We start from the raw sequence: 10,041 nt of genomic DNA, 5'->3' as shown, positions 1-10,041 counted from the left end.
ATGGCATGTGTGTTTTTGATCTCCCTTCGAAAGAGACCTTCTCTTCTAATGAATGGGATACAGTTGAAGAGAGTAAGTTGATTCTAAATATTGTTAGAATTCAAGCTGTCAGATTGGATTAGTTAAAACACCATGTCAATGTTCTGCTTGGTATTGTAATAAATTGCAAAGTCCATGATGATGCTGAAGATCAATTTTCATGCTTAAATCTTGAGGCCTGCCTCGAAAAAGATGCCTTGGATATTGAACGCCGTTTGAATAAACTCTCCGTTCAAGGGTGTTCAAAGCAATCTAACGTATCAAGAACTTCTGATGCTTTACTATCGGAAGTAAAAACATGTGTTCCTAATGTTACCACCAAACTTGGGACATTCTGTAAAAGAGACAAATCTTCTGATGATAATATTAAGACAACATCCTCAAATCATTCTTATGATCAAAAGGTATGTCTGGTCTGTGAGACCAAGAGTTCTGTTAGACAAAAGAGAAACTCTAAGTTGAATAAAGGCTCCTTAGTTCAACTGCAACACACCCTAAATTTGTTTCTCAAAGGTGTGACTGACATCCATATGATTGAGCCAATTGGATTTCGTACATATCCTTTGTATGCTACCAGGAAAGTTAGTACACTGAGATCCTCCAATGTTTAAGGGAAGAATAGACATCTTAATAAACATCGTCCTAAGGAGGTTCAACGCCCTGTCTCTAAAAGCAACCTTGTTCATGTTGAGAAAGTCATCCCAGAAGAAGGAAAATCGATGAGATGAGAAAAGACATTAAAGAGATAATTGTAAGATACAAAGAGCTTGTCAATAGATTATCTTTTTCCTCACGTCAAGACACTTCTGGTAAGAATTCTAACTATGTCTTTTATTTTGATGACAGTAAATTTTATGATAATTTCTCATGTCAGACAGGATCCCTCTCTAAGACTAAGAGGAAAAACAAACTTAACCAAAAACACAAAACTCTTAATGAGCCTATGACTCGTACTTGTGTTAATTAATCACAAGATTCGAGATCTTACTCGTAAAAAACCCTGTTGAGTAAGTTTATGTTAAAAACAGGTATACTTGTTGCTTGCATCTGATAAGTTAGGCTATTTTCTTATCGGCCATGGCAATACTTATGTTGACAGATCCTCCAAGAACAAGTATTGGTTAAGTCAAAAGATTTTATTGGATAGAGTCTTAAAATTTGTGTTTAGGTCATGTTTTCAAATGCCTTAAGGACTTTATTTTCAATGGGTATTTGTTGTACTCGAACGGATTCTGTTCTGACCCGAGTCAATGTTTTTGATAAAACCTTAAATGGTCGTCCCCAAGAATAAATATCCAACTTCTTAGGATTACAAATCACGTACGTGTAATCCTGGTTGTTTTCGTATTTTCAAGAATGTCTTCCTCCTTTTCTTGTTATGGTGGTTTTGCAAAAGGATTTCTTGACAAAGGTGTTAAGGTTGATTCCAAGAGGAAGAGAACACTTGTAGATGAAGATCATCCCAATACCTCATGCTTCTTTTCCTATACTCATGAAGATGTGATGAGTGCTAAAAAGTGCATATTTCTATATATTTTTCTTGGCATTTAACTCATCTTTTGTGCATTAATTCTACATTTTATCCCATATTCTGTATTTTCATTGTTTTCAAGAATAAATATTTTTATTAATTAATTTTTCATTTTTAGGTAATAAATAAAGTTTGGATGAATAGCGGAGCGAAAAGAGCAGAAAAGTAGTGAAAAGCCGGGAGGAATTACACAAGGAAGCCGCGAAGAATGTTGTGCACAAGACCAAAAGGCTAGAAGTGGGCTTGAAGAGGAAGAATTGTTCTTAAAGAAGATATGGGCTTGGCATACCCAATGCCCAAAACCCTCACCCAAGTCCATTTCCTATATCCATACCCGTTTCCCTTTCTAGCCGTCAGATTGGATCATCTCAGCATCCTACGGTCGCAGCATCGCCATTACATCAAATTCTGAAGATCCTGTCTAACACTACAGCACCTAACTCCATCTTGAGCCGTCAGTTTCGTTGTATCAGGCATCCAACGGTCTCTCTTGATCTGTCTCCATCTCGCCGTTAGATCCGTCCCAGAAGATATTATCCCACGGCTCAGCTTCGCAAGACATCAAGATTTGTTGTACCCGCCTCACACTCGAACAACCTAACCCTATACCCAAAACAAACACACCCTAGCCCAAAACCCATCGAGCCATCTCCTTCTTCCCCTCTTCTGCAACAGCGACGCTGTCTCCATCACCACCATCTTCTCCCCCAAATCACTCAATCACCACCATCTTCTCCCCCAAATCACTCAACCACCACCACTCGAGCCATCGTCACTTCTAACAACCAAGACATACTTTTCTAGCCACTTATTACATCACCTCCTAATCGTTTCATCTTACAGGAACCCTAGGTTAGGAGTTGATGAAATAGGTGAGGTTAGAGGATAAATCGAAGGCATGGGTAGCATCAGCAGACGACAAGGAAGCATGGGTGAGAGCTATCAATCGTTTTCAGAGATTAGGTAAGGATTTTTTGTAAAACCCTAATTTCACTGATTTGGGGATTTTGGAATTTTTTTGTTGTAACTATAAAAGGGTGTTAGGGGTTGTAAAATTCGGCATCTCTGGACTAGCCAGTGTATCCCCATGAGGGCTGGACTAGCCAGTTCCTCTTGGGTATATTTTTCTTCCCTGTTTTGTATTTGTAGATTTAATTTTCAATTTTCAATTTTAATTCCAAATTCAGTTTTAGTTTATCTTGTTTCAATTCAGTTTGTTTTATGTTTTAATTCACATTTCATTCTAGTTCACATGTTAGTTTGTAGTTCTCTGTTTAGTAAATGTTTTTTTTTTTGTTGCTGTTTTGTGAGCTCACATGTGTATGTGTATAGCTAGGCTGAGATGATGCCTTAAGTCACTGTTAGTGGTGGAATGATAGGTTATAATTCTTGTAAATAGAATTGATTGAGAAATGGAGGAAATTAGTGCTCAACTGTGCTTGTGATTGATTGTGCTGTCAAAAGACAGTCAATGCTAGGAGTAAACAGTTGAGCAAGCTTTTTATCTTTCCATTCCATTTATGTATGCCCTGGAACATAGGCAGGCTTGAACCTTCACCTAGATCCATTAGGGACAGGGATTTAACATAGAATTACACTATCTGGCTAGGTCACAAGGTGGATTCATAACCTAGTTGTGTTGTTTCTCTGTTTTGTATCTGTAGTTTTGCTCCCCTGCCATTGCCCTTGGCTTAGGCCTTGGTTTGCAACTGTCTTGATTTATCACTACCACATTGCCACTACCATGCTATTGTTAATATGCACATGTAGATCACTGTTGTTTTACCATTGTATATATTGCCACATTGTATATAATGACACTATCTCCATTGCCATTGTCCACTTTCCCTTTGATATATTGCCCTGTTTTGCTTCCCTGCCCAGCCTGCATTACCCTACTGCTGCTGTTGTGCCTCTCTTCCTTTGCCTGTGCTGTCTACAGTACCAGTCCTCTCTTGTCACTACCCTGTAAATACCCTCTCATGTTGGCCTTGTACATACATTGTTTCACTTTGTTACTTCCTCACTGTCACTTTCTGTTTGCTCACTGTCTTTCTTTACCATTCTTGTTCACTGCTCTCTTGTTACTGCCCACTTTGTTCTCAGCTCTGTCACTTCTCTTCTGCTTTAAGCCCACTGTAAACTCTTAAGGTTAAAGACAGGCCCAGTTCACTGTGAAAGCCCAACTCAATCAAAGCTTAGCTCACATCAAAACCCCAGTTTAATTCATTTCAAAACCACTGAGCCCAAGAGCACTTCAAGATCATTGAGCCCAGTCTACAGTTCTCTCCAAAGCCTAGTTTACTGATAGGCTAAAGCTAAAGCCCAGTTCATTCCCAAAGAACTCAAAGGCCCAAAGCACAATCATAACCCATTGGTTACCAAAATCCATTGGTACCCAAAGCCCAACAATAGCAATTTAGAGCCCAAAATAGCTACAAAACTCCAAAACACACCCAGTCTCTGTGGATCGACCCGTACTTGCACGAGCTACAACTGACGACCGTGCACTTGCGGTATTACTGTAGGCCCGTTTCATTTCGCTTCAATTTTATACGCTTTCCCGGGCCCACCAAGTTTTTGGCGCCGCTGCCGGGGAGTGGTGCTTGCTGCTGCTGATTTACTTTGCTGTCCTGACCTGCAATCATTGCAGCAAATCATTGCATACTTGCACCAGATCATTGCAGCATAACCTCTGCAATCGTTGCACTGCAATGATTGCAACTTCTGTTTAGCCTCTTCACTATCATTGCACACTGCTTGTGCAATCATTGCAGTTCTGCCTTGCTATCATTGCACTACAATGATTGCACTGTGATCATTGCACTGAGTTGTCTGAGCTTCTTCACTATCATTGCAGGTGCCACTGAGTTGCTGCAGAGCTGTGTTACTGGCCACCTGAGCTGGGCTTCGCCAAACTTTGCAACTGGGCTTAGTCACCTGCTGCTGCTGGGCTCTGCCTTTTTCTGTTGCTGGGCTCGTGATCTTCTGCTCCTGGGCTTCGCAGCTGATCCTCCTGGGCTCGTGTTGCTGAACCAACTCCAACTGTTGCTGGGCTTGGGCGTGAGCTACTTAGGACGATCCTAAAGCCCAACTGGGATGTGCAACTAAAAGGGGACCAAAAGCCTATTTTTGGGCTTCCCTCCAGAAATCAAGTAAGCCTAACCCATGAGTTAACCCACTTGGGCTTCATTTAAATTCAAATTCGGGCTTGTAATAATTAATTTAATTATTTATTTGGGATTGTAATAATTTTTATTTTCTTTTATTTTCTTTTTCTTTTTTTTATTTGGGATTGTAATTATTTTTTTTTTGTCTTTATTTTTCTTTTCTTTTTCTTTTTCTTTTATGGGCTTGTCTTAATTATTATTATTGTTTTTATTTTCTTTTATGGTTGTGCTAATTTATGCTAGGTTTAGTTCAAAAAAAAAAAAAAAATTTCCAAAGCCCAATCTCTAAACCAAAACAAAATCCCTTATTAAAACCAAAACCCACTCAAAACCAAATCATCAAACCCAATTTAAACCAAATATTGGGCCTTTTTGTGGTCCAAAATTGTTTCCGATTGCTCTGACTAAAATGTTAGTTAAGGTACCTGCTAGGACATGATTGTGACCTACAGAGACCAAACAAACAGACTTGTTAGAATTAACCCAGACGAACCTATCAAAATTCTAAGTTCTGAGGGAGACAGTCCAGATCAACCAGAAAAATGGGAGAACCCCGTACACTCAAGGATTATATGTACCCAACGAGAACCAGTCAACCTTCTTGTATTGTGCTAACCCATGTTAATGGCCATTATGAGCTGAAATCGAGCACAATACAATGCTTCCTATTTTTAGAGGTGTTGAGAATGAAAACCCTTATCACCACGTGAGAGAATTCGAGGAGATTTGTGGAACTCTGCGTTTCACTCAAATGCCCGATGAAATCCTAAAGTTAAGGCTCTTTCCTTTCTCCCTGAAAGATAAGGCAAAGGCCTGGCTGTATGCTTTACAGCCTCAATCCATCATGACATGGGATGACCTCATAAAGGAGTTTTTCAAAAAGTTTTTCCCAAATCACAAGACTGCGACAATTCGTCAAAGTCAATAGCTTTGTGCAATTAGAGGGTGAGACCTTAGCTAGATACCTGGAGAGATTCAATGAATTATTGCTCCAATGTCCCCATCATGGTTTTGAAAAATGGAGACTTGTGCAAATTTTGTATGAAGGTCTAGATGTGTCCACCCGAACAACTGTTGAGTCGATGTGCAATGGTCTATTCGTAGACAAAACTGCTGATGCGTCTTGGGACTTCTTGATTGAAGTAGCTGAAAAGACGCAACAGTGGGAATCCATCCGTGAACCCAGAAAGACTACATCAGAAGCTAAGGCTTTTAGGATTGAAGCAAATTTCGAGGGAAAAGCAAACATGGCATCAATAGTTAGGAGATTAGAAGAGTTAGAACTACATAAAAATTCAAAACCTTCCACCACTACTCTCCGAGAACATGTCGCTTCGTCTGTATGTGCCGCTTGTAACGATCCCAACCATCAATTCCAAAATTGTCCCGATTTGCTTGCAGTCCAGGAATCTAGGCTTGAACAGGCACATGCCATGTTTCAAAAACAAGAGCATAACCCCTATTCACAGACCTACAATCCAGGATGGAGAAACCACCCTAACTTTTCATGGTCCAAAGGACCCACTCAGGGAGGACCATCTCAACCCAATCAGAGCTATCAAAACAATCAGGGATATCAGAACAATCAAGGTTATCAACACCCGAGAAACCCTCAACAACAATCAAACCCTCAACAATCATATCCTCAACACAATACCGACAAGAGACTATCCAACATCGAGGAGATTGTCCAGAGTCTGGTGCAAAGTCAGAAAAGTCTTGATCAAAAGATGGGTCAAATCTGTGATTCCATAAGTGAGAGAGAAAAGGGTAAACTTCCGAGCCAACCCCAACAAAATCCAAAGAGTATTTCAAACAGGCTCATCATCCTGCAAGGAAACCTCTCCGATCAAGTCCATGCCATTACCACCCTCCGAAGTGGTAAAGTCATCGAGAACAAGTGGGCGAACCTAATGAATCTGATACAAATTCCACGCTGTCTCCACAACCCCAGAAAACCAAAGAATCTGAGCAAGTTGGAAAGCCTGACAATTCTACTGCTGTGAATGTCCCTTTGCCAACTCATTCTCCTGTTGCCCCATTTCCTCAAGATTGATCTATCAACAGAAAAGTACCCATTACAATGAGATGTTAGATCTGTTCAAGAGAGTCAACATCAACATTCCTTTTCTTGAAGCAATCAAGCAAATCCCTGCTTATGCCAAATTCCTCAAAGACTTGTGTACTCAAAAGCGCAAGCTCAATGTGCACAAACGTGCTTTCTTAGCTGAGCAGGTGAGTTCCATCATTCTGAACAAAACTCCACCCAAGTTTAGGGATCCAGGATGTCCAACAATTTCTTGCACTATAGGAGAACACACGGTCAATAAAGCGTTATTAGACCTGGGTGCAAGTGTTAACCTTCTGCCATATTCTGTTTATGAGCAGTTAGGTCTTGGGGAGTTGAAGCCAACATCTATCACTCTACAACTGGCAGACCGATCTGTCAAGATTCCTCGTGGATTGGTCGAAGACGTTTTGATCAAGGTTGACAAATTCTATTTTCCCGTAGACTTCATTGTCTTAGACACTCAACCTGTACAAAACCCAGACTGTCACATTCCAGTCATCTTAGGACGTCCTTTCTTAGCTACGTCCAATGCGATATTAATTGTCGTAACGGAATGTTGAAACTGTCTTTTGGCAACATGACGATAGAATTGAATGTGTTCGATATTAGTCAACAACCTGTGAATCTTGATGATGATGATGTGCATGAAGTTAATATGATTGAAGGATTAATACAAGATTCGTTGACTAACATTCTATCCGTCGATCCCTTTCAAGCATGTATGGAGAACTTTAACTCAGATTCCTATGATGATGCATACTGTAGTGACGTCCTATCTCTGCTCGAATCTGTACCTCAAATGGACGTCACTGAAAGGAAATATGAAGTGGAACCACCCTTACTCTCTGATTCCAAGCTCATTCCATCCATTGTTGAGCCACCCAAGCTTGAATTGAAAACATTGCCTAGTACGTTGAAGTACGCATTCCTAGGTTCTTATGATACTTTACCTGTCATTATTTCATCATGTTTAGACACGGAACAGGAAAGTAAGCTTTTAGAAGTACTTAAGGAACACAAGGAGGCCTTAGGATGGACCATCTCAGACCTCAAAGGAATAGTCCACCATTTGCATGCACCACATTAATCTGAAGAGAGTGCCAAACCATCTAGGGAAATGCAAAGGAGACTTAATCCTAACATGAGAGATGTAGTCAAAGGAGAATCCTGAAACTGCTTGATGCGGGTATCATATACCCAATTCCCGATAGCAATGGGTTAGTCCCATTCAAGTTGTGCCTAAGAAGTCAGGCATTACTGTAGTTCAGAACGACAAGAATGAATTAGTCCCTACTCGTACAACCACAGGATGGCGAGTATGCATCGACTACAGGAAGTTGAACACAGTAACAAGGAAGGATCACTTCCCGCTCCCTTTCATTGACCAAATGCTAGAACGTGTGTCTGGACACAGTCACTACTGTTTTCTAGATGGCTTTTCCGGTTATAACCAAATTCACATTGCTCCGGAAGATCAGGAAAAAACTACATTCACGTGTCCATTTGGGACGTTTGCTTATAGACGTATGCCCTTCGGGTTGTGTAATGCACCTGCTACTTTTCAGCGTTGCATGATGAGCATTTTTTCTGACATGATAGATAGTTTTCTCGAGATCTTTATGGATGATTTCTCTGTTTTTGGTTCCTCGTTTGACGAATGTTTGAAGCATCTTGCCCTCGTGATATCCAGATGTAAAGAAAAGAACCTTGTTCTAAATTGGGAAAAATGCCATTTTATGGTGAATTCAGGAATAGTTCTAGGACACATCATCTCAGAAAAAGGAATTGAAGTGGATAAAGCTAAAGTTGACCTCATTCAACATCTACCACAACCTCGCTCTGTGAAGGAGATCAGATCATTTCTAGGTCATGCTGGTTTTTACCGGCGATTCATCAAAGATTTCAGCAAAATCTCCAGACCTCTGTGCAGTCTTCTCTCCAAAGATGTTGCCTTCAATTTCGATGCTGCTTGTGTGAAGGCATGGGAGGAATTAAAAACCCTTCTCACCACCGCTCCTATAGTCCGACCACCCGATTGGAAGCTTCCGTTCGAACTTATGTGTGATGCCTCTGATTATGCTGTTGGTGCTGTTTTAGGACAGCGAGTTGATAGACTACCATATGTGATATACTATGCTAGCAAAACCCTTAATGATGCCCAACTCAATTATTCAACTACCGAGAAGGAATTGCTTGCCGTCGTTTTCGCATTAGACAAGTTTAGATCTTATCTGATAGGGTCTAAGATCATCATATACACAGACCATGCGGCTTTGAAGTATCTTCTTTCCAAGAAGGATGCTAAAGCTCGCCTTATTCGATGGATACTATTATTACAGGAATTCGATCTCGAAATCCGTGATAAGAAAGGTTGTGAGAATGTGGTTGCTGATCATTTGTCTAGATTAACTTTAGAGTCTATTGATGAATTTGAGCTGATTAGAGAATCATTCCCAGATGAACAGCTGATGTCTATCTCAGACCTTCCTTGGTTTGCTGATATTGTTAACTACCTCGCTACAGGTAGGATGCCCTCACGTTGGTCGAGACAAGACCGCTCTAAATTCCTGGCTGAAGTTAAACATTTCCTTTGGGATGACCCATATTTGTTTAAGTACTGCCCAGACCAAATCATTAGGAAATGTGTCCCCAACACCGAACAGAAAGATGTGATATCTTTCTGTCATGACCAAGCCTGTGGAGGCCATTTCAGTGCCAAGAAAACCGCTGCAAAGATCTTGCAGTGGGTTCTATTGGCCATCGTTGTTCAAGGACCATGATTACTGTGTTGCCTGTGAACGTTGTCAGAAGCTGGGAAGCATTTCAAGGAGAAACATGATGCCATTGAATCCTATTCTGATTGTTGAGATTTTTGATGTTTGGGGGATCGACTTCATGGGTCCATTTCCCATGTCTGACAGCAAGTTGTACATCTTAGTCGCGTTGACTACGTCTCCAAGTGGGTAGAAGCCATCGCAACCAGAACAAATGACCACAAGGTGGTACTTTCCTTTTTAAAGGAAAACATATTTTCACGTTTTGGTACCCCGAGAGCTATCATCAGTGACGGTGGTTCACATTTCTGCAATAGGCACTTCGAGTTTTTAGTACGCAAGTATGGAATAACTCACAAGGTTGCTACTCCGTACCACCCTCAGACCAGTGGACAAGTGGAAGTGTCTAATAGGGAAATCAAGCACATTCTAGAAAAGACGGTTAACCCGTCTAGG

General features: G+C 40.7%; 1 protein-coding gene across 1 annotated transcript in view; it reads left to right on the top strand.

Annotated features, from left to right (window-relative positions):
- LOC113359535 (GDSL esterase/lipase CPRD49-like) overlaps positions 1–10,041 on the top strand; it is a 31,344-nt gene continuing 21,303 nt past the window's right edge. Inside the window, exon 1 of the mRNA XM_026603149.1 lies at positions 1–72. Coding sequence (XP_026458934.1) covers positions 1–72 — 72 coding nt within the window. The remainder of the gene's footprint in view (positions 73–10,041) is intronic.

This window comes from Papaver somniferum, chromosome 3 (assembly GCF_003573695.1).
Source record: "Papaver somniferum cultivar HN1 chromosome 3, ASM357369v1, whole genome shotgun sequence".
Classification (NCBI taxonomy): domain Eukaryota; kingdom Viridiplantae; phylum Streptophyta; class Magnoliopsida; order Ranunculales; family Papaveraceae; genus Papaver; species Papaver somniferum.
This window is presented reverse-complemented; position numbering and strand designations above follow the sequence as displayed.